The 25,555-nt window shown below is 66.2% G+C and overlaps 1 protein-coding gene across 2 annotated transcripts in view; it reads right to left on the reverse strand.

Moving 5' to 3' along the window:
• Positions 1 to 3,167: 3,167 nt before the first annotated feature.
• GNG7 (G protein subunit gamma 7) overlaps positions 3,168 to 25,555 on the reverse strand; it is a 69,989-nt gene continuing 47,601 nt past the window's right edge. For both annotated transcript variants that reach the window (XM_081286296.1, XM_081286297.1), the window contains exons 3-4: positions 7,790 to 7,903; positions 3,168 to 4,310 (exon numbers count right to left, since the gene is read on the reverse strand). In XM_081286296.1, coding sequence (XP_081142422.1) covers positions 4,185 to 4,310; positions 7,790 to 7,870 — 207 coding nt within the window. In that variant the 5' untranslated portion in view covers positions 7,871 to 7,903 and the 3' untranslated portion in view covers positions 3,168 to 4,184. The remainder of the gene's footprint in view (positions 4,311 to 7,789; positions 7,904 to 25,555) is intronic.

Here is a 25,555-nt window from a genome sequence, read left to right on the forward strand (position 1 = left end):
ATCCCGCCTAGCAGGCAGGGAACCCAACAGCTTTTGTTAATCTGGATGAATTTTGAAGCAAAAGGATATCATTTCAGTCAATTATGAGTCAATACTGATTTTTACATTTATTTTTGGTGCTGAAGGTTGAACCCAGAGGTGCTCTACCTGGGAGCTACCCCTCCAGTTTTATTTTTTATTTTGAGACAGGGTCTCACTAAATTGCTGAGGCTGGCCTTGAAAACTTTTGATCCTCCTGCCTCAGCCTCCTGAGTTGCAGTGATCACAGGGCTAGCCACCATGCCTGACTGGTAAATGCTTTTGCATGTGTTCGCTGCACATATTCTGGGTCTGTCTATTGAATTCTTAGCATTTTCCTTCTAATTTGTAGGAACTGGTTTTTTATTATGGTAAAATATGCATGATGCAAGATTTATATGCAGAGCTCAGAGTCAGGGAGCACAGTCACAGGGCTGTGCAGCCAACCCCACCACCACCTCCAGAACTTTCCACCTCCCCACATGAGCTCTGCCGCTTCAGCACTGACCACTGCCCCTCCCAGCCTGACTCCTGCCTGCTGCTTCCTGTCTGTGGATCTGAGACCCCAGGGACCTCTTGGGTGGATGCTGCAGCCTGTGTCCCCTTACAACTGGCTCTCTGCACGGGGTGCCCTGTCCCCAGGTCTGTCCTTGCTGGGGCAGATGTCAGGCTGTCCCTCCCTCCCAGGCTGAGCGGGGGCTCCCTCCTTGGGAGGGGACACGTGTGCCCACTCAGCTATGGATGGACATGGGCTCGCTCCCGGTCCTGTGGTGGCGGTCTGTTGTCAAGGCAGGTGCCGTGTGTTCCGGGCCCTGCTCCCCACACCCGCGAGGGCAGCTGCCCTGGCCACGGTCTCCACTCTGAGCTGCCGTCCGCCTTTGGGAATCGTCTTCAGGTAGTGCAGTGCGCAAGCGTGTGACACAGAGAAGCTGCTCCCTGCTCAGTGGCCAGAGTGACCTGTTTAGATTGTACTGTTCAGCCTCACTGGTGACGGTGGCTCCCACCTGGCATCTTGCCCAGGAGTCAGACTTTGGTGTTGAGAGTGGGGTCCACGGGTCAGGAAGCCAAGGGCAGGCTGAGGACCTTCCCACCTCCTGTGCCCCGAGGAGAGCGCTGCCCCCCACCCAAACCGGAGCCCCCGTGTGCAGGTGTGCAGATCCTTAAATAGCCCCTGCCACAGACCTGAAAGCCCCTGGGGCCCAAGGCCACCTGTGTGCACCCAGCGGTGACAGGAGGGGGTGGCGCGGGCCCTCACCAGCTTGACCAGGGAGGGAGCAGGGAGGAGCCGAGCCAGGGGAGAAGCACTGGGCCTTTATTGAGTGAGAGTCACTCTGGACCAGGGTTCCACACGGTATCAAAACAGGCGGAAAGTGGGTGTGGCACAGCCTGGGTCTTAGAAAACAGAAAGAAACCACCAACGTCCAGGGACTGGGCGAGTGGAGCTGCTGGGGACGAGGGTCTTTGGGGCATTTGGCAACAGAGTCCAGACGGGAGGGGCTGGGACCACCCGAGTCCCCAGGCTTTGGGACTGGGCCTGGGCGGCTCCGCAAGCCGGGGGCAGAGCTTTGGCTGGCCTGTAACCGTCCTGTCCCCGGCTCCAGCCGGGTCTGAGGTCCTGTCCTGTCCCGTCCCCCAGCTGGGGTGGCAGGACTGGGTCAGTTAAAGACCAGCCAGAGGAGCTGGGATGAGCTGCCTGGGGGCCCAGTGTCTGCCTGGAGGAGGCCGCTGCTGGACCATCAAAGGGACAGGGCAGAAAGACAGACAAGCACCTTCTGCCATCTGCCATCCGCCATCCCTGGAGGCCACTTTGTTCTGGGGTCACCTTTGGGGACTGAGATGGCCAGGACCGCTCAGATTCCCCAGGTAGGGACTGGATGCGGATCCTGAGGCCGGCGACCCCTCTGGCGGGCGCCCTCGCTGGCCGGGCACCCTGGAGCAGGCCGGGAGACAGTGCCCGCTGCTCCCAGGCGCCTGCCCTCTGGGTGGGTGGGCCGCGGAGCCTCCTGAGAGCTCTTCCCCTGACGCACTCGAGGGACCTGAGGTGCCCAGAGCAGTGCGGGGGACGTGTCCTACAGGGCGCCAGCGGCAGCCTGGCTGCGAGGGAGGCTGTCCTGGAAGCTCTGGGAGTCACCTGCAGGGTCAGGAGAGGCCCCAGCTCAGAAGGAAGCTGGGGTCCTGCCAGTCGCCACCTCCCTGAGGCCCAACCCGTGGGCACCTGGTGACCCTGCTTGGGGACAGGGCAGGGGCACCTGGAGGAGGAGGCGGGCAGATGAGGAGCCTGAGTCAGGCAGCCTGTCCTTCCCTCCAGGCCAGAGCATGTCCCAACCCTGTGAGGCCCTGCAGGGCTGGGCGCTGGGACCCGCTGGCCGGAGAAGCCTCGGTGTGGCCGAGCCCGGAGGCCCGGTCAACCCTGACCCTCTGCCCAGGGTGTCCCGCTGCCCAGCCTTTCCCTGGGGTCACGGCTGTGGGGACGTCGCGTGGGCCGAGGCTCGGATTCCCCGTGCCCATCCTCTGCCCTGGCGGGGCGGGTGGGGGGAACAGGGGTTTGGCCACGGGGGGCTGCCAATGCTGGGGCCGGGGTCTCCTGTCCTCCTGGGAGACTGGTGGCTGGGGACCTGGACAGTGGGGACAAAGGAAGAGGCCAGCCATGCAGGGACAGACACCAGCTCCAGGGTTAAGGCTTCTTTTTGAGAGAAATGGGTGAATTGTTCCCGGTGACCAAGGCGGTCAAGCGGGGGCCAGTCTCCCCCAGGACACAGCCCTGCCCTGCTGCCCTCGAGAGGTCGCTCTGGGGCCTCTGCCGCCCACCCCGGCCCTGGCCCTGGCCTTTCCCGCCACCTGCCGGGTGGGGCAGAGGCCGGCCGTCCTCTTCTGGCCCACCACAGGAGTGGGCGGCAGACCCTAAGCCCCGGCCTCCTGGACCAGCCATAGAGAGCCGGGAGCTGGACAGGCCTGCCCTGCGCCTGTGCCCTCTGGGAGCCGCGGGGAGGTACCTGGAGGGCCGCCCAGGCCCCCGCCACGTCTCCTGACCTGTGTCCCACCCAGTGACCTCTCCCTCGGCCCCCGCAACAGGAGGCCTCGGCCCCCGGCCCAGGAGGGGGCTGCCTCGGGAGGCCGCGGGCCCTGCCCCACTGGCTTGAAGGGGCATGCGCCCCAATGTCTGTCGGGTCACAGGGGCAGCCTGGTGGGTTTTCTTGGCCCTGCTTCTGGGCCGGTGCTGTGGTGGGAGGCGGCCACTGGAGGCTCCTGGGCCCGGGGCCACCAAGGTCCCTGCTGCTTATCACACAGCTCCGGAGTGGCTGCAGGGTGGCAGGAGGGTGCCCAGGGCTCCTCTCGGGCCTGCGCCTGTGACCGTCCTTAGAAAGCCCCGCCCCTGACACCCCAAGCTCCCCAGGCTGCGGGGAGGCAGGCGCATGGGCCCTACCTGGGTCTCCCCGGGGCCACAGGCCTGGCCTCTGAGGTCACTGGACGGTGCTTCCTGGGCTCCGTGCGAGGGGCTGCACCCACCAGGCCCAGACCCCCAGCCTGCACTTCTGTCTGAAAATGGCCACGTGGACTGGGTAAATAAATGAGGACGGTCCAGGGAGCGCCACCGAGCAGCACAGCACCCCACGACCACCCCCCACCTCAGATCCCCAAAGCCTGTCTGTGCCGGGTGGGCCCCCAGGGACAGGGTGGGGCCGAGTAGCAAATGCCACACAGGGAGTGACATTTGGCATCACAGGGTGCGTTTCACAGACGAGCCCCTCCCCACCCCGGAAGTCCACCTGTGCATCCTCCCACAGCTCAGCTTGGGTCAGCCAGGAGAAGCGGGTTTCAGCGTGGGGAGTGACACTGTTTTAAATGGAAGGGAGGAATATCGCCCCCAAATCTCATGATGTCAGCCTGGTCCCACCCCAACTTGACCTCCGCTCGTCACACGAGGCGCGTCCCGGCAGCCCAGCGTGGACTCTTTGTAGATGCCCCACTTAGAGGGAACTGCTACCCTCTCGGCCTCCTCACTGAGCCCGTGACACTGAGGGTCCTGGACCACCGCTGGCCACGGACCCGGGCCTGTGTGTGTTGGCGACAGGCAGGGCTGTGCGTCCAGCGTGGCCTGGAGGGGCCGCCAGCCCAGCGCTTCTCAGGGCTCGGGTCTGGGCTGAGCTCGGTGGCTGGTGCGGGCGCTACAGGATGGTGCAGGGCTTCTTGTCCTTGAAGGGGTTCTCAGAGGCCGGCACGCCCACCAGCAGGGGGTCGGACCTGGCGTGCTGCTCACAGTAGCTCATGAGCTCCGAGGAGGCTTTGGAGACCTGGGTGGGCAGCAGAGAGGGCCGGTCAGGGCCGGCACACGGCCTGGCCACAACACCGGGGAGCCACCCGCAGGGGCCAGGCGGCAGCTGCGGTGAGGGACCCGAGGACCTGGCGCTCAGTGAGAGCCAGACACACAGGCCACAGGTGTGCCCCAGTGACAGGAGGGTCCCGAGACGGGACGTGGGCTGGGAGGGACGGAGGCTGCTTTTGGGGTCAGAGTTCTGGAACTGGACAGGTGACAGCTGCATGACACTGTGAATGAATCCAGTGTCATCAAAGGGCTGGGTGCACTCAGCAGAGGAGCACGCCCAGCCGGCGTCGGCCTGGTCCCACCCCGCACCGCAACAGAGAGGAGATCCCAGGGCGAAGTCTACGCGGGGCGACTTGGCCCGGTTTACTTTGTTGGGTACCAGGGATCGACCTCAGGGCCCTGACCACTGAGGTCAGCCCTGCTTTGAATTGTATTCAGAGACAGAGTCTCACTGAGCTGCTTAGCGCCTCACGGTGGCTGAGGCTGGCTTTGAACTGAGATCCTCCTGCCTCAGCCTCCTGAGCCCCTCATCCGGGTTTTTACCACATTTTTAAAAAAGATTAAAAATAAGCCTCACAGATGAAGAGCTGAGCATCCACAGGCAGGACTGGGCGGTGAGCAGAGGGACCAGGGGAGATGGGCCTCTGGATTCAGGCGACACTTAGCCACCCAGGGAGGGACCTCGTGGTGTGGGCACGACCCAGTGGGTCCTGTGGGTCCTTTCTGAATCGTATCTTTCTGTTGCAGCCTGAAGCCCCCAGGGCCTTGGTGGCCCTGATGGGGCTGGCCCTTCTGGTCACTGGGGGGACGTGCCTCGAGGCCACACTCCCTGTTTCTCTGTCTGCTTCACTGTGCTCACTCCAGCAGGGCTGCAGGGCTGGGCTGCAGGTGGCCTGACCAGGTCCCCAGGATCACGTCCGCCTGTCCTGGATCTCAGCCTGGTGGTGCTGTGACTTCAGGGGACCCAGGGACCTCCCCAGGCTCCTTTTCTTCTTTTTTTTTAAACAATTGCTGTGTGTCTGGTCCTGAGGATTGAACTCGGGGGAGCTGGACCACTGAGCCGCCCTCAGCCCTTTCTAGTTTCTGAGATGGGCTCTTGCTAAGTTGCTGAGGCTGGCCTGGAACTTGCCCTCCTCCTGCCTCAGCCTCCAGAGTCACTGGGTGACAGTTCTGCACCCCTGCACCCAGCGCGCAGCCTCTGGTTTCTGTCCGGGAGGCCTTCCGCCTATTCTCAGTCCTCGCCTATCCTGGGACCCGGAGAACGCTTGAGCCCCGTCCCCGGAGCCTGCTGGGCTCCGCCAAGCTGCCCAGCGGGAAGCTCCTGCCCACAGACCGTGTTGATCGCCATTCTGGGAGCACCGTGGCTGTGGGTCCACCGCCCAGAAGTCCGGTCAGAGAGCCAACCTCAGCACCCAAAATGGACTCCAGACCCTGCAGAGCTGGTGCGTGGCCCCAGCAGGAGGGCGCCCTCGGCCCCGGGGGTGCCGGGCCGGCTGGGCCCCGGGTCTGCGGCCAGGACTCTGCGGTTCTGTCGCAGCTCTGGGGGATGGGCAGCCCCAGGCAGGACGGGGAACAGGTGCCCCGGCCACGGCTTTCAAAGGGCACTGGACTCCCCGGCATCAGAGGGCAGGGTGAGTCAGTACCTCGGCCAGCTGGGGGCTCTTCTCTTGGCCCCGGGGCAGGCTCTGATGCTCAGGTCCGTCCTTGTGGGGGGCTCTGGGACTCGGACGCCCGTGGGAGGTGCCCCTGACCTCCTGGCTGGATCCGGGCTGGCGCAAGGACCCGGGGGCACTCTCCAACTGCCCCTCCCGCCTGGCCAGCAGGTAGTCTGTGTGTCCCCCAGGGAGCCCTAGGCCAGTCACCTTCCCCATGAATTCCCAGGCCTGAGAACAGAGGCCTGGAGGACTCCATGGTGGTCAGAGCAGCTGTCCGCCTGGCCAGCCCTGGGCCCGCGGCTGGTCAGCACTAGATGTTGCTACGAGGTTCCTACACGTGAGGAGCTCTTGTCGGTCTGGGGCTGGGGACGGAGCCCGGGGCCACCCGGCCAGGCCACTGACCTCTGAGCCGCACCCCGTCCCTTTTATTTAATTTTGAGACAATCTTCTAAGTGGCCAGGGCTGGCCTGGAACTTGTGATCCCCCTGCCTCAGCCTCCCGAGCGGCCTGGTTGGCAGGTGAAGCCACTGCGCCGGCTCTGATGATCCTTCTAGTCGCTGACGCTGAGGGAACCAGGGGACCCTCCGTGGTGAGGGTGGGACACTGAGGGAAGCAGGGGACCCTCCGTGGTGAGGGTGGGCCTGGGCCAATCAGCCGAAGCCTGGAGCCCAGCTGGAGCCCCGGGAAGGGTCCTGCCACAGACCTCCCTCCCGGAGCGCCAGCCCTGAGCTCCGGCCTGGCCGCCCGCCCACGGGCCGGCTCCTCGCAGCCCTCTGAGGCGCCACACAGGCAGCGGGGCACTGCTGACTGCAGGACGCCGCTGACACCCGTGTCCTTACAGCGTCATCCTGCAGGATCCGAGTCCTCGCGAGACCCCAGGCAGAGGCAGGCGGGGTCTGGCTGCCCCCTGGCAGCCTGGCCGCTGGCCCTGCTCTGGCTAGTGCAGCAGGAGGCTACAGCTGACCCTCCGGGGCCATGCTGGCCACAGGGCCTGTGTCCCGTCAGGCCTTTGGGAAGTGCCCCACAGTGCTCTCTGCAAGGGGGATGCAGGTTGGGGAGCAGGCGCCCCTGAGAACTGCCACTGTCCACCTGTTGGCCAGCAGGGCCACGGTGGGCACCGGGAGGCGTGGGCGTGAAATCCACCTGACGCGCTCCCCACCCCTGAGCGTCCCCACCAGGCAGGAGCCGGGTGACAGCACAGGGCTGGTGGCCGAGACCCAGGGCTCAGTGAGAGCACAGGCCACGGCGTGACCAGTGACAGCAGAGGCCAGCGGCAGGACGTGGACCTGTGGGCGCAGGACTGGGAGGGGACAGGGGCTGCATGTGGGGACAGGCTTCAGATGTCCTGGAACTGGACAGTGGCAGCTGTGGCCTGTCCTGTGGCCCCACCAATGGCCACTGAGTTGTGCCCCGGGGACGGAGCAGACTCTGCCCCGTGGACAGGCCTGGACGCCCCGCTCTGCTCTGGCCTTTGGGGGCTGAGCCTGGGACCGGCTGCAAGGTCCTGCTCTTCCCTTAGAGGAAAGGCAAAGCTTCCCCAGAGGCAGAGCTGACCCAGCGGGGGGCCCGCCTGTGGGTGGGGCCTCCTGCCGCCTGTGGGGTCCCATGGCCTTCTGCAGCCAGGTCTTCACAGTCACGTCTGCTGCTCTTTCTGCTGTGAACTGGAAGCTCAGAGACCTGGAGTGTGTGGCCCCAGGTCACACAGCCAGACGCGGGGGCAGAGCAGACCTCCACCCCCTGCCGGGCCTGGGGGCCACACCACCAGCTGGGGTGTCCCTTGTCCCTGGCTCACCTTGATGCGCTCGATCCCGGCTTCGATGCGGAGCTGCTCCACCAGCTTGCGGGCCTGCGCTGTGTTGTTGGTGGCTGACATCGTCTGCCATCAGCCTGGGCCAACGTCCAGGAGCTGTGGGGACAAGGGAGTGAGCCAGCTGGCCACGCCCAGGGAGGAGAGGCGGGAGCCCCTCCCAGAAGGCTGCCCGCTGCTCCCTGCAGAAGAGCTGTCCTGGAGGAGGGACACCGTGGGGACAGGGTCAGACTTTGCTCTGACCTCTGCCCTGCTCCGGGGACCCCTGGGCACTGTGGACATGGCGGGTCCTCCTCGGGGGCCTCCTGGCCCAGCAGGGGCTGCCTCTACCCTCTGGGCACGGCTTCCCAGCTGTGACCAGGCGTCCCTAGTCAGCAGAGTGGCCCCTGGGGCAGGAGGTCCCCGGGCCTGCTCACCCTCCCCCCTTCCCTCAGCGCACCCCACAGGGAACTGAGCTTCCCCAGGACGCAGCACTGGACGGCTGACCACCGCCTGTCCTGGAGCCCGATGGGGAAGGCCCGATGGGGAAGGGAGGGCTGGCTCTTCCCGGAAGGTGGCCTCGGTGCGGGGCTCCACCAGCAGCTCCAGGCACCAGCTGAGGTCCCCGGCTAGAGGGTCCACTCAGCTCTGCAGGGACGGCCGGGCTTGGCACAGGGCCTGTGCGAGAGGTCCTGCTAGTGTCCTGGGTCTGCAGCCCCAGGTGGCCCCAGGGGCTGCCCTCGCTGGCCCAGGAGCCTGGAGCGCAGCACCCCGCCCCGGGCCTGTGGCCGCAGTCTCTGCCGCTCTTCATGGGGCCATCTCCAGGGGCTCCTCCCCAGGGACGCCTGCCACTGCACAGGCCACTCTCCTGTGCCTCCTTCTGATGACATTGGCAAACGCCTGATTCCAAATGAGGTCCCATTGGGGGACACGTTGGGGGACACTGGTCACCCCAGGATGGCCCCCTTGAGGGAGAGGCCTTTTGCCTGAACAGAAGACCCCAGTGAAGCCACCTCAGCCTCCCCGGGGGACCTCAGCCAACCAGCTCAGGGGGACACCAGGCTGTCCCCACTGCACCAAACCACACCTGTCTACCTGGCAGCAGCCCTGGCATCCCTAGGAGTGATAGGGGTGTAATATAGAAGGGACAGGAGGGAGGGGGAGGGAGGGGGAGGGGAGGGAGGGGGAGGGAGATACAGGGAGAGGAAGAGGGAGAGAGGGAAAGAGGGAGAGGGGAAGCGGAGGGAGGGGGAGGTGGCTCTGGGCCCAGGGGCTTCTCTGCCTGCTGAGGTCAGTCCTTTGCTGTCACAGGGTTCTGCTGGTGAGGCCCTGGGCGGTCAGTTCCCCCCCCCACACACTTCTGTTCTCTCTCCTCTTCCTTACTCAGAGGCGCTGGGGATGGTACCGGTCCTCAAGCAGCCAGGCAAGCTCTGCCCCGAGCTGCACCCAGCCTTCCATGTCATTTGTGAGTCTAGCTGTGCCCAGGCTGCCCTGGATGGATCCATTTTATTTATTTGCTTATTTATTTATCTTTACTATCTTTTATGCTTTTGGTACCAGGGATGGAGCCCAGGGCTGCCTAACAACCGAGCCGCACACCAGCCTGGATCTTTATCTTCCTGGTGCTGGGAATCAAACCCAGGTGCTCAGGGAGGCTAGGCCAGCCCCACCACTGAGCACCCCAACCTTACCCGGTTCTCTTCCATTCTGAGACAGGGGCTTGCTAAGCTGCTGAGGCTGGCCTTGAACTTGCCATCCTCCTGCCTCAGCCTCCCCAGCCGCTGGGATTTCAGGTGTGGCCACTGTGCCCAAGACCTCATTTTAAAATCACATTGGTAATTTTGCGCTCGTTGGGTTTTACGTGCAATTTTAAGTGATGCCAGAGCCGGTCTCTGTCCCCTTGCAGAGACCAGTGGGTCCCCACCCACATTCCCTGAGGGTGGCCTGGACACAGCGCAGATCCTTTGCCCTATAGGACGGTCTTCCCCGGCTGGCCTTTACCCTCACCCTCCCTCCCAGCCCAGCTGCATCCCCAACATCTGGAAAACGCTACTTTCTCCTTTTTTTTTTTTTTTTTTGAGAGAGTGAGAGAGGAGAGAGGAGAGAGGAGAGAGAGAGAGAGAGAGAGAGAGAATTTTTAATATTTATTTTTTAGTTCTCAGCGGACACAACATCTTTGTTGGTATGTGGTGCTGAGGATCGAACCCGGGGCCACACGCATGCCAGACGAGCGTGCTACTGCCTGAGCCACATTCCCAGCCCGCTACTTTCTCCTTTCCCACACTTCCACCATCTCAGGACACTGTGTGAGGAGAAGGAACATCTGGAGTGTGGCCTTTTGGGACTGGCGCCCCCAGGCTGCTCATTTACAGTGCTGAGTAGTACTCCACTGCACAGCAGACCAGGGGCCAGCACCCCCTGCAGAGGACCTCTGTGCTGGGATGAGACCCCTGGGTGCTGAGACCACCCCCAGCCCTGGGTCTGCCTCTTGCCCGTCCTGAGTAAAGCTGTGTGACATCTGTGTGGTGCCCACAAACATCTCTGCGCCTCTGGGACAGATGCCGATGAGTGGAATCTCTGGGCCACGCGGTGAATGTGTGGGTGTTTTTTTTTAAGAAACTGCCCAAGTGTCTTCCGGGGTGGCTGGTGGTGCCCTTTGGTGGTCCCCCAGCTGCGGGGACACAGGCTCAATCTCTGATCTGGGAACGCCTGTCACCTGTTTATTTAGGCAGCAAAAATCCCACTTTTCCATCCAATTGTTGTTTGGTAAGCGCTGACCCAGGGATCTCAGCAGGGTGACACTGTCCCAGGACCACGGGGCCACACCTGGGGACAGCGTGGTGTCACACTGCAGTGTCCTGCCTGCAGTCAGTGGGGCTGGGATGCTGCTCAGGACCCACCCCAGATGTCCCTGCTGTCGGTGGGGGCGGGCACCACAGGGCCTGGGGTGGGCGCCCCTGGGTGCTGGGCATCGAGGCCAGCTCCATCCCGCCCAGTTCCCCTGGGCAGACACTGGCCAGGGGGCTGAGCGAGGCCAGGAGGCTGTTCCCAAGTGAAGGCACCTCCAGGTTCCCAGAAATTCCCACCCACAGAGACTCCGGGGTGGGGGGTGGGGGAGGGAGAGCCCGGCCCCCGCACTTCGTGTGTGTGTGTGCGCGCTCGTGCATGAGTGTGTGCGCATAGTGGCCACTCCTGTGAGCGCGCGCACACACACACACACACGGACGTCTGTGCCCCTGCACCTGCAGTACCTCGGCAGGCGGCCAGGGCCAGGGCACGGCCAGGCCCCTGCTGAAGGAGGGAGAAGGGCCCTGGGGGAGCTCGGAAGGGGGACGTGCGCTTGCGGTGCCCAGGACATGCACGGCCACACCTGGTGACACAACCACACACCACACACTCCCAGGAGGCACAGGCCGCCCCTGGCTCTGCTGGACGCCCCTGGTGGCTCTGCCCAGCGGCTGCCCAGGGGCGACAGGCCTCCCTCCAAGGCTCTGCTGTCAGGGGGACATGTGACCCTGGGGCAGTGCGGCCTCCCTGGTCTGGGGCTCTGGTGCGGGGCCTGCTGCTGCATGACGCCTTGGGTCAGCCCACAGGTCCCCAGCTGCAGGCCTTAGCGCCGCCCTCCCTGAGCCGGGCCTGCGGCTGTGGCTCCCGAGGCCCCCTCTGGACTGGCCAGCACTCCAGCAGGCTGCACCCTGTGTGTGCGAGGGCGAGTGTGCACGTGTGTGTGCGCTTATGGGCGTGACGTGGGCACGTGGCACGAGAGCCGTGTGCACAGCCTGTGTGTGTGTGCGTGGCATGTCTGTACGTGGTCAGAGCGGGTCACGTGCTCGTGTGCACACACATGGACGTCTGTGTCCCTGCACCACGCACCTGAGGTGTGACTCAGACGCCTGCATCAGGGCCATGCACGCCGCCCCTCCTGACTGCCCGCTGCGGCTGGTGTCACCGGCCACCTCTGACTCAGGACAGCCATGCCCCCAGGGATGGGCACGTGCAGCCTGAGTCAGCAGCGCGTTCCTCACCAGCTGCCCGGCCCAGGCACGTGATGGCCGGGCAGCCACCTGGCCAGGCCTGCCCGGGCCTGGTGGAGCCTCTGAAGGCCCCAGCAGTGGGCAGGGCCTCAGGGCCGGTGGGAAGGGTGGAGCAGGGCCCACGGGGCCAGGCCAGGGGTCAGCAGGGGCGCAGGCTCCTGACTGTGGCCTCCGCCTGCCCGACAGACGCGCTCAGGCTCCCTCGACCCAGGGCCACTCTCTAAAAGTAAAGCTCTGACCAGCGCTGCTGCCCGAGGCTGGCCTCGGGGCAAAGGGCAGGGAGCTAGCTGCACCCCTCAGGCCTCCACGGAAAGGCCAGGTGGCCGCCCAGGGCCCTGACCACCTAGAGCAGCAGTCCCGGACCGGACTCCAGGCCCAAGCTCACGGGGCGGGGGTCAGGGCCAACAGCACACAGCCCCGCGGGCCCTGGGGGGTAGAGGGGCCTGTGGGCCCGGCGGGTCATGGTCCAGGGGCGGCCGGTTGCTTTGGGGCTGAGCAGTGTCCCTGGCCTCCACCCACAGCCAGGACCCCGTCCCCATTGAAGTTTCACATGGAGCTGCAGAAAGAAAATGCGGGGGGCTGGGGATGTGGCTCAAGCAGTTGCGCACTCGCCTGGCAGGCGTGCGGCCCGGGTTCGATCCTCAGCACCACGTACAGAGATGTTGTGTCCACCGAAAAAAACTAAAATAAATAAATAAATTCTCTCTCTCTCTCTCTCTATCCCCCCTCTCCTCTCTCTGAAAAAAAAAAAAAGAAAGAAAATGCGGGGCCCCCACGATTCTGTCACCGAGAAGCTACGCTGGAGCCACTGTGATCCAGACCAGCAGCGGTCCTGGGTGGACATGCGTCAGCACTACAGAGCACCAAGGCAGCGGCCGGGACACGGCGTGGCCAGCGCACTGCAGGGGCCCTCTGCACTGCTGACCAGAGGATGAGGAAGATGGGTACAGCAGGCCAGGGGCCCGTCCCGCTGGCCCCCCGCGCCCAAGCTCACCAGCTGGGCCATCCCCCATCCCGCTGCAGCCAGGCCGCGCTGGCCTCCCTGGTCTCGCACAGTGACCTCGTCTCTGCTGTCCATTCCGGGGTGGACCCCGGGGGCAAAACCAGAGGCTTCCTGGAAGGTGCAGGGCCAGGCACCCAGCAGGTGCCAGCACGGTGGGCAGGACGGAGCACAGCGTGCGGTCACCTTGGGGATGGAGGCCCTGCAGGAGCCACTGCCCCTCCTGGCCCACGGCTTGGGTTTCCAGTCTCAGCTGCCCACAGCCAACTGTGGCCAGAACCACTCCAGGAACCCCCAGAGCGAGCCATCCACAGCTCCGTCCCCGCTGGCCGGGCCTCTGTCCTGCGCAGTGGTCAGCCGGCTCATCTCCACGCCTGGCCCAGGAGCCGCGCTGGGGTCAGGCACCCGCAGGGCCAGGTAGGGCGACCAGACCCTGTGGGTGGCTGACTGGGAGGAGAGGGCGGCGGGCGGAGGCCCCAGGCTGAGCGGGGTTGTCACCAGCTCCCTGCAGCGGCAGGGCCTCGAGGGTCACCTGCAGCCACACAGCCACAGGTTTCGCCGGCACAGATGGCGGTGACCGACACTGTCCCCTGGTCCCCAGCTCACCCCACCTGGCCTCTTTTCAGCTGGCCGGAGACTCCCCTCTGTCCTCTGTGGCCTCTGCAGGAAGTCCACACAGGGAGTGGCCTGGGCACCTCTGGCCACCCAGGTCCCGTGTGCCCCCTGGGGCTGCCTGGGCCCTTCTCCTGGCTGAGTGGCATCTGCTGTAGGAACAGAGCACCATGGGAGTCCAGTCACCCATGGGGACAGGGTGGCTTCCAGGTTTGTGACTGTGAGCAAGGCGGGGACAGACACTCAGGTTCAGGCGGCCCATGGGCTCCCATCTCCCTGGCTGGACGTGGGCAGGGTCCCGGGGTCCAGCCCAGGGCGTGAGGGAGGCCAGGTGGCTGCCCAGTTCCACACTCTGGTGTGCAGAGACCCACGGCGGGGCTGGGGCAAGGTTCCTAGGTCAGCAACAGTGTGGCTGGCTGTCCAGTGCCCCTGGGCTGTGTCCCTCACCACGAGATGTTCAGGGTGGGACAGGGACGGCCCCAGGCAGAACAGCTGCGCTGGCCAGCCTGGACAAGAAGGCGGCCACAAGGTGTCCCCTGACTGGCCACAGCCTCTTCCCCTCCAGGAGCCTGACAACCGCTGGTGGGCCCTCAGGGCAGGGCTGGTCCCCAGGGCCGAGGTGCAGGACCAGGGGGGGGACGGTCACAAGGCCTGCCAGACCCTGCCTCCAGGCCACGCGCAGGTGGCTGCTGGCCCCTGCAGGGCCCCTCTGGGCCTGGGAGACAGCTAGGGAAGGAGCCGCTTCCAGGGGACTTGGGAGACTCAGGCTGCATGAAGCCCACCAGGACCTGACCAGCCCCCGCTGGGCTGGAGTGTGGGACGGTCCAGCCGCTCCACCACCTGGTGCTCAGGGAGGCCCTGTGGGCCTAGGGGCAAAGGCCGTCCCCAGCCACCTGGAGCCATCTCACCCTCCCCTGCCTCTGCTGCCACGGGGCCCCTGAGCTGTCCCACAGGGACGCAGACTGGCCACATCTCGGTCAGCTGTGAAACAGAAGCAAGAGGCAGCCCTGGAGCAGAGGTCTGTCCCGGGCAGTGGGGGCCCAGGGTCTCAGTGTGGTCTGCGTGGCCCTGGCCAGCACGTGGCTGACCTGACGTCCCCGAAAAGGGGCGAGGACCCCACCCAGCAGGGGGATGGGGCCGCCGCACGTTATCCCGTGGTGTGTCCACTACGACACCCCGGCATGGTGGCCGCCGCTGTCAGCTTGGGTCCCGTCCACGATGCTCTTCCCAAGTCCCCACACCGACGCCCCATCACGTGCCGCCACCCACGGGCACACTGCTCCACGCCAGCTGCTCCAGGTCCGCTCAGGGGCACCGCGTGGCCTGACCATCCCTGCTCCAGCACGGTCAGCGGTCCTCCCCAGCCTCTTTAACCACTTGTTTTGAGACAGGGTCTTGCAGAAGTTGCCCAGGCTGGCCTCCAACTCCTCCAGCCTCGCTCCAAGCTCTCGGGGCAGCGGGCGGGCATCGCCACCCTTAGTAACTGGGAGACACTGCTGCCCAGGGCCCAGCCCACCAGCGGCTCCAGAGGCGGGGACCCTGGGGCTGGTGCTGCCCCGGGCAGCGTGGGCCTGAACCCTGCCTGGGTCCACCCGTGACGACCACCAGGCACAGGCACCGCTGCTGCCCGGAGTGAAAGCGAGGTGACCAGGCCATCTGCACCCAATGAATGTGGACAGGCAGGTTGGTGGGAAGCTGCTGGGAGACCTTGCTGGCTGGCCCCAGGGCCACTCCCTGAGCTGCCTGGAGGCGGGGGCGGGCAGGGCGCCACGGCCCACCTGGCCTGGGGACCTGGGCCCAGCGCAGGTCCTCGAACACCAGAGAGCAAGAAGCCACACCAGAGCCAGAGACTGCGCCTGGGACCACGCACCCAGTGCTCTGGTCCCTCCCTCGCCCGAGGTCCCCCTCCACTCGCCGTCCTCCCAGGGGCTGCGGGTCCTGTGACTGGGCCAGGAGCAGCAGACTCGGCCCAGCCTGGCCCCAGGACCTGCAGGACACGTCCCAGGCGCCAGTCTGCCCAGCGCCCCCCTCAGGGCTGAGGGCGCCACTGCTACCTGAAGTAGAGGCTGGTCTAGAACTCGGAGGCCACAGGACTCCCGGCTCCGCCCACAGTCTGGCTTCTCCCGTGAGAAAGCAGAGGGACGCAGGGACAGGCCCGCCTTTGCCTTGACAAACCTCTCCCAGGCTGCCTTGCCCACCAGTGGTCAGCTAATGCCACAGTCGCTGAGGGCAAGGGGGGGATCCTGACAGAACGTGAGGCCCCTGCAGGAGGTCGGGAGCGTGCTCGGGGAAGGAGGATGCCCAGGCTGCTTCCCCACGGGAGGGCTTGTCTGAGGCCCTGTGGCATGGCCACCAACCCCACCAGGTGACAGGCGGCCCATGGCGGGAGCTGCTGCAGCCAGGGCTGGCGGGAGGCGGGCAGCCCTTGGGGCCCGGGATGGGCTCCCAGTAGCCTTGAGCCCCACTCTAGAGGATGTCCTCCGGGGCCTCAAATGACCTCTCTCTAAATCTGCAAATCCAACGTCCGACTGGGCGGGGTCAGCACCCCGGCCACCCACAGAGTGCCACCGCCTGACAGATGGCACTGAAGTAGGAGAACTTGAGGAAAGAAGAGGAAGTGGGTGAAGGGGAGACCCCTGGGGGTCCAGAGGGCACGTGGGGGGTGGGGAGCAGCCGCAGGTGGGGTGACAGGACAGGGCGACGGCCCCGGCGCAGGGCAAGGGGCACAGAGTCGGAAGCAGTGAACTGTGGTGACTGGTGACCGACAGCCTGGCGCCCCAGGTTCACGGCCCCCGAGAGCCTCACGCAGGACCAGGTCTTACCAAGGGGCCCAGCGTCCCAGCGATACTGTCACAACACTCATGTCCCCAGGTGGGCGGCACCCAGCACCTCTGTGGACTTGGGCCCCCTCCAGAGGACGTGGAACACCTGAGGAACTGGGCCAGCCCTGCTGCACCAGGCCTTTCGGGGGACAGACCAGAGGAGCCCCACCGGTCAGCATGGGCCACCTGTGCCTGGGCATCTCCCGGACGCTGGCTGCACCCAGACGCAGCTGCCGAGGTGAAGCACTGCTCTTCCCTGGACGAGCTCTCCAGGAGACCTGTCCCGAGGAGGCCACCCTTCAGGCCACCTCTCAGGCCACCTCTCAGGCCACCCAGGCTTGGTGTGCTCTTTTTCTTATAAATTGTTAGCGGGCTGGGCTGGGCTGGGCTGAGCGGTGGACGCTTGCCTCGCACCTGTGAGGCCCCGGGCTCCACTCTGCACCGCAGGTTGGGGAGACAGGCCGCAGCACCCACAGGTGTTCTGCACCCGAGCACAGGGGACCCGGGACGTCCTCAGGAAGAGTCACAGCATGGCTCTCAGTAGAGCCTACCAGTGTCTGGAGAGCCAAGAGCCCAGGTGCTGGGCCTGGGGAACAGGCCAAGGTCGCGGGGACCCCAGGGAGGCCTGGGGACACACCCCGCCCTGGCCCTTGGCTGCGCGTGGCCGGGGCTCTCGGAGACCTGGGTTTTCCCCACGTCAGAGAGCTCTTCCTGCCACCCTCTGACCGGGCTGCCCACTGAGCTCCGTGAGCCCTGGCTCCTGGACAGGTGCCACGGCCCACCAGGGCACCTCCGGTTCCCTGCTTTCCCGGGCGAAGCAGGGAAAGTCACGTCCTGCTTCTGTCCTGGCGGTGCCCGGGGTGGGGGTGGGGAGAGACGGGGCCAAGGGCAGTTTGATTCTGGGTCTTGTCAAGGGTCAAGATCCCTCCACCGAGAGCCACGCCCCAGCCCCAGCCAAGATTCTTAAGACTGCTGGGTGCCCACATGGCCCAGAGGGTGGGCGCCTGGCCGCCAGGTGCCAAGACCTGCTGGGGTGGGCTGCCTGGCACTGGGGATGAAGCCAGGAGGCAGGCGGCAGGCCTGGACAGTTCTGGCTTTGCCGAGACCTGAGGCTCTGGACCAGGCGCCCAGAGAGGCTCCGGCCAGCTGGTGTGGCTCAGCCCTGCAGGGCCCACGGCTCAGGGCGCTGGCCAGAGGCAGGCGGCCCCTGGTCCACCAGACCTGAGGAACACAGGCCCGTGATGCCACCTCCACCCGCGGGGGTTCCCAGCGGCACAGGAAGCCGCGACAGCCAGACACAGAGATGCCGTCCCTGGATTCCAGGCATAGCTCCTGGAGCGGGAAAGCGCCTCCCCTCCGCGGCAGGACACCCGCCAGCCGCTGCCCGGCTGCCTTCTCACAGGAGAGGGAACGAGAGACCAGAGTTGGCAGGGCGGCCAGGACAGGAATGTGAAGAATGTCCTGCGGGCAGCCCAGCGGCCGGCGGGAGGGGCGGAGGGCAGGGTCCCAGCTGGCAGCAGAGGAGGCAGCCGGGCAGGTCCCAGCTGGCGGACAGCCCACCGCAGGCTGCAGGCTGCACCAGGCTCTCCCGGGCGCTTCCTGCCAGGGACGGGCCCTGGGGCTGCGGGTGTTCAGCTCTGGCCCAGCGCTCCCTGGGCCCAGCGCAGCGTGGGGGCAGCTGGCCCTGGGCAGGTTGCAGCCTGGCCCAGCCCAAAGCAAGGTCCAGAGGACCAGAGCCTCCTGCTGAGACAGGCCAGGCCTGGGGGTGGGGGCCAGCCCCATCACAAGGGTCCCAGGTGGGTGACGGCAGGGGCTCCCTAGGCACTGGAACTGGAGCTGGGTCATTCTCAGGGTGGGTCCTGGGCCCTGCAGGTGCCGAGCAGTGTCCCCAGCCAGCAGCACTCCAGGCCAGGGCAGTCCAGAACTGACACCAGGGTCCCCTGGGGGCAGTCGCTGGGGCTTGAGCCACTTCTCCAGCAGGGACGCGCCCCTTCCACGCATCTCCCTGCGCTTCCTGTTAAAGGACAGTCAGGGACCGGGGACGGGGCCTGGGCTCCGCTGCTCTCAGCCCCAGTGGTGTCCCCAGCTCGGGAGGGGCCTGAGCCAGCAGCACAGGAAACTCGCACCTCCTGAGGGGTGGGTGGCCTGGCAGCTCACAGGTTGTCAGGACCCTCGGCAAGGGCATCGGCGAGGGCCCCTGGCAGATGCCCCCAGGCAGACGCACACAGTGACCCTCCCCTGAGTGTGGCCCTGGGGCAGGCCCCCAGGCAGGCCAGCTCTCAGGACGGAGGCCACGCTGCAGGGCCAGTCCTCCCTGCAGAGAGGAGGCGGGAGGGGCTGGTCAGGACGCCTGGCTGCTGCCCCTGAGGGTAGGGGACCCCATGCTCAGGAATGGGGGAGCCTCCAGGAATGGGTAGCCAGCAGAGGAAGCCGGTCCTGGGCCCAGAACCAGGAAATTCTGGAACAGTCTGAATGGACTTAGAGGATGACCTCACGCACCCAGTGAGTGGGCGGCACAGACCACCTCTCCACGGGCCTGGGGAGACCCTGGGCACAGGACCCGGCCTCACGCCCGATGCCAGGCCTCCGGAGCCGAGGGCCACCAGCCCTGGTGTGTGGGCTCTGCTCTGCAGTGTGGACGGTTGGCGCCGCGGCTGGCACAGATTGGGGTGACGTCACGGGGTGTCCCCACTGGGGAGGCGACTTGCTTTTCTCAACACTGAGGATGGAGCCCAGGCCTCGCACATGCTAGGGAAGCACTGACCACTGGGCTGCACCCAGCCCTGAAGGGCTGGCCTGGACCTTGCGGTCCTCTGCTCAGGCTCCCGGGCCACTGGAATGGCAGGCGTGGTCACGGCGCCCGGCGGGGGTTGGCATTTTGCTGGCGCCCTCCCTGGGCTCGTCTGGCTCACGTAGCGGGACAGCCCGCGGCTGGACGCCGCGCCAGCCCCCAGCCTGTGTGGCCCCTGCCCCCGCACAGGCCCAGGAGCAGCTGTGGCACTGACACCAGGGCAGCTGCGGGTGACTTCTCCACCTGTGGCCGCGGGTTTGGTGCTTCCTGAAACAGGCTCCCAGGGTGACGCGTGCCTCCCAGGGTGACGTGTGGCCCAGGAAGTCGCCTCACATGGCCGGGCTCCCTGCGGGTGGTTTTCTGCAGCTGCCCGAGGCCTGCTCTGCCACCTCCCGGGCGCTGGGGAGGGGACGGGCAGCAGCGACTCCCCGTCCTCAGGGAGCGGGGCTGCCTTCACCTCACTTGGAAGCTTCCAGAAGGTTGCTCCTGCCCGCCCCCCAGGCCCTGTGGCCTGCCCCGCCTGCCCCTGCCGGTCATCAGAAAGTTAGGAAAACAAGAGCCCGGCAGCCAGGGGACGGCCAGGCAGGGACGCGGAGCCCCGGCCATGGAGGACCCTGCTGCGGCCCCAGGGTTCGGGAACAGGGGCCAGCTGTTTACCCAGGACGAGGTCCACCAAGACGGGCGCAGGGAGGGGCGGCGGCGCCAGGGGTGGCCAGGAGCAGTCGGCCCCTCGGGCAGCTTCGGGGCAGCCTGGGGCGCGGAGGGCCACCTTCTCCTGGGGCCCCGGGTGGGTCGTCTGGCCAGCGGTTTCTGACCTGGTCATGCACTTTCCCGGCTCTTCCTGAGCAGCCCCAGGCCTACCCCAGGGACTGGACATGTGTGTCACGCCTGGGGTGGCAGCCAGGGACCTGCTCAGCACCCTGCGTGCCAGGACCCACTGGACAATGGCCTGGCCCCAGCGTCCACAGCGTCCAGGGGGAGACCGTGGCCTAGACTCTGCGACGGTGCCCCTAGCACCAGGAGTAGGCGCAACGGTGATCCGAGAGAGCCCCGGAAGGCACCTGTCCTGGTGGGTCACCTGGAGCTGCCACACCCTCTGTTCCCAGCCAGCAGGGCCACCAGCTCGAGGTCACGGAGGGGCTGGTGCAGAGCCCGGGCACCAGGCGGGCATCTGAAGTCAGTGCCCGGGGCTGTGGGGGCAGGGACAAGACTCGGGACCTAGAAACCTCCTCAGCCCACAGGCGGGTGCTCAGCACCCCCGGCCCCGCCCACACCCAGAGCCTGGGGATCCCCCGCAGCGTCTCCAGGGTCGCAGTCCAGGGGCAGGGTGTGGGGACGGTGGCCTGGTGGGGGCCGGTGGCAGTGGGTTTGGATTCAAGGGGAAACTGGAGAACAGTCCTGTGACTCCCGCCAGCGAGGTCCCTGAGTCAGCTGAATCTGTCCCTGTGGCCAGAGGAGGGGGGTGAGGGGCCCGCCAGGGTGAGAGGCAGCCCCCCGCCCAGGAGTGAGTGGCCTGACGGTCACTGCGGCCTGCGATGACAGGGTGACAGGGTGACGGGGCAGCTGGTGCGCGTGACCGGAGCTGGAGAACAGGCTGCCGTCTGTCTGCCACGGCGGCCAGCAGGGTGGCCTTTGCTCCCCGTTGGCTCGGTGGCGTTGAAGGATGACCGTGTCATGTGAGAGTGTGTCAGCCCGGGCCCGGGGTCGGGCCAGGATGCGGAGCCCCACGGCGCGTGTCACTCCTGTTGGGAGCCTCCCAGCACTGAGCAAGGGCTGTCACCTGGGCCCTGTGCCAGGGCCAGGGCCAACGCGGCCTCGTCAGCGCCCACTCGGGGCTGTGCCAGGCCTCCCGCCTCGGCCAGGGCAGGTCGGACTCCTGCAGGCCGTGCCCTCGGGGAGCTCCCCATCACAAGCACCCAGGAGAGGCTCGCTAAGGCCCTTCCTGTGGCCCCTCGCGGCTCGGGGTCCTCCTGACACTGCAGCACTGCGGCAGGTCACCCAAGTGGGTGACAGGACCCCGACCATCTACCCTCTCGCAGTTCTGGGGGGCCAGACCCAGTGTGGCAGCTGGACTCCCGAGGCCCAGGGACAGTCCCGTCCCCCTCCTCCAGCTCCAGGGCCAGCAGCGCAGCGTCGTCCAGCCCCCTGATCCTGACCCTGCTGCCTCCTCTCAGGAGGACCCTGAGGTGACCCTGGGTGACCCCTGCTCAGGGCCTCCCCTGATCCCACCTCAGAGCCCTCTGCCCCGGGAGGTGCCACGCCACAGGGACGAGGATCTAGGTGCCCGGGGGCTGTTCTCTGCTGACCCCAAGAACATTCCAGAAGCTGGTACCAAAGTGGCTGCCAGCCACCTGCTCCTGCTGCGGCTGCCACCTTCAGTGTCAAGGCCAAGACCCGAGGGACGCCGGGTCCCACCAGGCGCTGAGACCAGGGTGTCAGGGCACCTGGGCAGACTGGCCTTGTCTGGCTGAAGCTGGACCCTGACACAGGGAAGGCCAGAGGACCAGCGTCCAGCCAGGGTGCAACTGCCAACCGGGCGGCGGACAGCGGGCAGGATGCGGGCAGGGCCTCCCTCCTGGAGCCGGGGCGGGAGGGCACAGTGGCACTGCGATGCTGGAAATCGGCCGTGCCTGTGGAACCTCCTGAGGAGCCCCGTCCACCGCACCCTGCCCGGCTGACCAGTGTGGGGGGACTCAGGCCACTGGCCAGGGTCAGCCAGCAGCCAGGGCAGGGACACGCGGGGCCCACAGTGACCTGTGCAGACTGGGTGAGGATGAGGTTTTGATGACCCATGGACTTCTGGGTGTGACCAGGGCAGGTTGCACGTCCTCTCTTGCTGCCCCGATCCGAGGATGCGGCCTCTCCTGAGTGCAGATGCAACCCAGCTGGACGCCCCGAGGCTCCTAGGGAGGGGACGGGCTGCCCGTGGGTCTCCCTGGGGGCTGGGCCTCTGCAGGGAGGCTGGGCAGCCCCTGGTGGACACTGTGGGGTCCTCCCGGGGCCTCTGCAGGGAGGCTGGGCGTCCTGAGGTTGGTGGCCGAGCGAGGCCATGCGGCCCAGCCTTCCCCCCTCTTGCTGCTCGCTGGAGTAAGTGGCCTGTGGAGGAGGCCGGGGTGGCCAGCACTGTGGCCCCAGCCCATGCAGCATCGCAGCAGGTGGCTTTTGCACAGTAGAGCTCCTGCTCACCCCCGACGAGGCTGGACGTGAGGCCACCCGGTGTCTGCAACCGCCTGCAGCCCTTTGCGGGATGGGGCCGGGTGTCACTAAGGCCACACTGGTCCCAGCCTCTTTCCTAACCAGGAGGGGCCAGGGTGATGCTGTCGCGGCACCTGTCGGGGCTCAGCAGCACTCACGCACCCGCTTTGGTTTATTCCACGGAGAACGCTGTCCTCTGGGCTTGTCCATGGGGAGCACGGTGGTGTCCCTCCTCTTTGAGGCTGCATAGTATTCCAGGCCCTGGACGTGCCACGTCTGTGTGTCTGTCCACTGTTGACGGACACCAGGGCTGCTCCTGTCTGGTTTTTGTTTTTGGCAGGGGCCAGTGTTCTCCACTGAGCCACACCCCAGCCCTTTTCATTTTTTTTAATGTTTTTTCCTTTTGGGTAGCTGAAGATGGACGCAGGCCTGTGTTTCACTTGTTCGTTTTTAGGTGGTGCTGGGGTTGAACCCAGGGCCCCACTGGCCAGGCAAGCGCTCTGCCTCGGAGCCCCAGCCCCGGCCCGTGGTTTTCATTTTGAGACAGGGTCTCACTAAGCCGCCCGAGGCCGGCCTTGAACTTGTGGCCCCCCACCTGGTCTCTGGCAGCTGGGCTGCAGGTGGCCACCAGGCTTGTGCCTGTGGGTGCCAGAGCTGCACTGTGCAGGGACCACCTACAACTAGCTCTTCCCTTTCAAGCCGCGCCCCTCGGCCCCCCAGGAGAGTGGTGCTGAGGGCTCCAGGGGCCAGGGCAGGTGGCTGGGCAACCCGGGGGTGTCAGACCAGGCGCTCTAGCAGCAGGGCAGGTCTCCTCCACTGACCGTTTCAGCTATAACCAGGCCCAGCAGGCTGCTCCGGGCTCCTCGGAGAACGGACTCCTGCCCAGAAGAGGGCCAGGTGGGTGGGCTCCAGGCCAAGGTGCTGAGCGGGGACAGGAGGGGCCTGCAGTGACCTGTGCACCCAAGGGGCTGTGCTGGGGGAAGGGCGGGGCAGCTGGCCCAGTGCGCATGTGGGAGCTGGCCGGGGGCGTCGCCGTGTCCAGCGGGAATGCCCGATGTCGCTGCCAGGGACCTCAATCTCACCCTCTGGCAAGGGCTGCGAGGTAGCCGCCTAATCCCCCTGCACGTGGCCACGTGGCCTGCGGCTCGGGCAGCACGTGGATGACACCCGACCCTGGCCGCAGCCCAGGCCCCTACCATCCACCCTCGGGCAGCTGAGCTCTGGCCTTCCCAGCAGGAGAATGGGGGGGCCAGTCTTCGCCTGAAGGTAAAAGGAGCCACACAGATGTCCAGCACGTGGCCCCCCGCCCTCGGCCTCACTTAAGCCGCTTGTCGTCACTGTCACTGTCACCGTCAGGCGTGGGGGCTGGGCTAGGACACGGTGCTGCGTCAGGCACTTGGCTCGGGAGCAAATCTAAGGGACAGCAGAAAGCTCGGACCTTGAGGAGGCCTGCTGTCACGCAGTGTCACAAAACCCCAAGATTAAGGCAGAATAACACCTGGGAGGAAGCGCCAGCCGGGATCCGAGGGCACCGGGCGGTGCGGGCAGCGCGGGGCGGGCAGCGCGGGGTGGGCAGCGCAGGCTGGGCAGCGTGGGGCGGCGCCCTTCCAGCTCCCCACGCCCATGTGGAACCCCAGTCTCACTGTGACTTAGGGGGCACTGATTCTTTAAAGACCTCTGTGTGGATTTCAGCTGTGGTGGACACAGTACAGGGTTCATTTCTAGGTGGTGCTGAGGTCCACCTCAGGCCTCCCGCAGGCCAGGGGACGCTCTACCTGAGCCCCAGCCGCAGCCCCAGGGGCGCTGGTTTGGAGTTTTAAGCGATACTGTGCCATGGGCTGGGGTGAGGCTCCGTGCAGAGCAGTGGCCCAGCGTGCTCCAGGCCCTGACTCCAGTCCGGCACGCGCACATGCACACACGCGCCCACTACGGCGGGACCTGCGGGATTTCCTTTAGCCCTCCGCTGCTGGGACTGAGCAGGGGCCTTGCGCGTGCCACACAAATGCCCTGCCGCGGAGCCACTCCCAGGCCTCATCCGACCCACTGGTCCCACTGAAGAGCTGCACCAAGCAGAGACCCCGCACCTCAGGGGCCCAGGAGGCCCAAGCGCAGGCTGGAGCCAGTGGCCAGTGAGCTTCTGACCCACTGTTGCCCAGACGACAACGTGCGGCGGCTGCTTGAGGGCCTCTGGGGGACGCTCGTTAGGGAGTGGGCGGGCTCCGCTGGACAGCAGGACGGGAGCCGTGGATGGGACCACAGCTGGCCTTGTCCCACCCAGACACAGTAGCCAGGTCTTGGGGGCAGTAGCTGGGCCCAGCCTCACCCCCAGCGGGGACATCACAGGGTGCCTCTTGGGGGCGTTTCCAGGATCCAGGAGACACAAGGGCCTGGACAGGAAGGCTCACGGGGAGCCCGGCCGGGGTGGACAGCCCGGCCATGCTCGAGAGCACAGAGCAGGGCAGGTGTGGGCCCAGCCTTCTCACCCATGGGCTACTCTTGGGCCCAGATGGCCGGGCCCGTCCCCATGAGCAGCAGGATGGGAAGTGGCACTTTCTACCTGCGGTGGGCCCCGAGCCAGGGCTTGGGGTGTTCTGACCTAAACCATGTCCCCCAAAAGGTGGTTCCTGGGTGGTGGCCCCAGGAAGCTAACGAGGGCCCCAGGCTGCAGCCCCAGCCAGAAGCTGCAGCCGTGGCCCGTCGGCCCGGTGCCCGCAGCCCTCAGATGGCATTGGAGGAGGTGAAGCCCCCAGCCCCGGAGCACACGGAACCGCCCGGGCTTCCTTCCCTCCCCCGTGGCCCGTGAGATACCAGCACCTGAGGCCACCGCAGCCAGCAGGGAGCCAGGAGAGTGCCACCAGACACTCGCTCACGCAGGGGCAGCGAACAGGCTCCGTCAGGGAGTGCGGGACAGAACAGGTGACGGAACCAGCCGAGCTTCAGCCAGGCTGAGGAGGGAGAGCCAGGGACGGAGGCGGACGCTCAAGTCAGGTGACAAGCAGGAGGGAGGGACCTGCCAGGTCCGTGCCCCAAACTGTGCGCCTGAAGCGCAAGGGACACGGTCCTGGAATCACACCACTCGGCTCACAGGGACACCCCCCCCCAGGCCAGCCGCAGCCCCACAGGAGGACAAGGACATGCCTCCTCAGGCCTCGGCTCCCGGGGAGCAGGCAGGACCGCCCACAGCGCAGAGCAGGTGCACGGCCTCTGGCCCTGAATCCAAGGCTGCCCCCAGGGTGTCTCCCCGTGTCCCGGGTCAACAGAGGCCTCAGGGCTGGTGACCAGGAGCTGGGGTGTGCCCAGGGTCAGCACCTGCCCTGG

This window comes from Spermophilus citellus (genome assembly GCF_964194105.1).
Source record: "Spermophilus citellus genome assembly, chromosome: 3".
Taxonomy (NCBI): domain Eukaryota; kingdom Metazoa; phylum Chordata; class Mammalia; order Rodentia; family Sciuridae; genus Spermophilus; species Spermophilus citellus.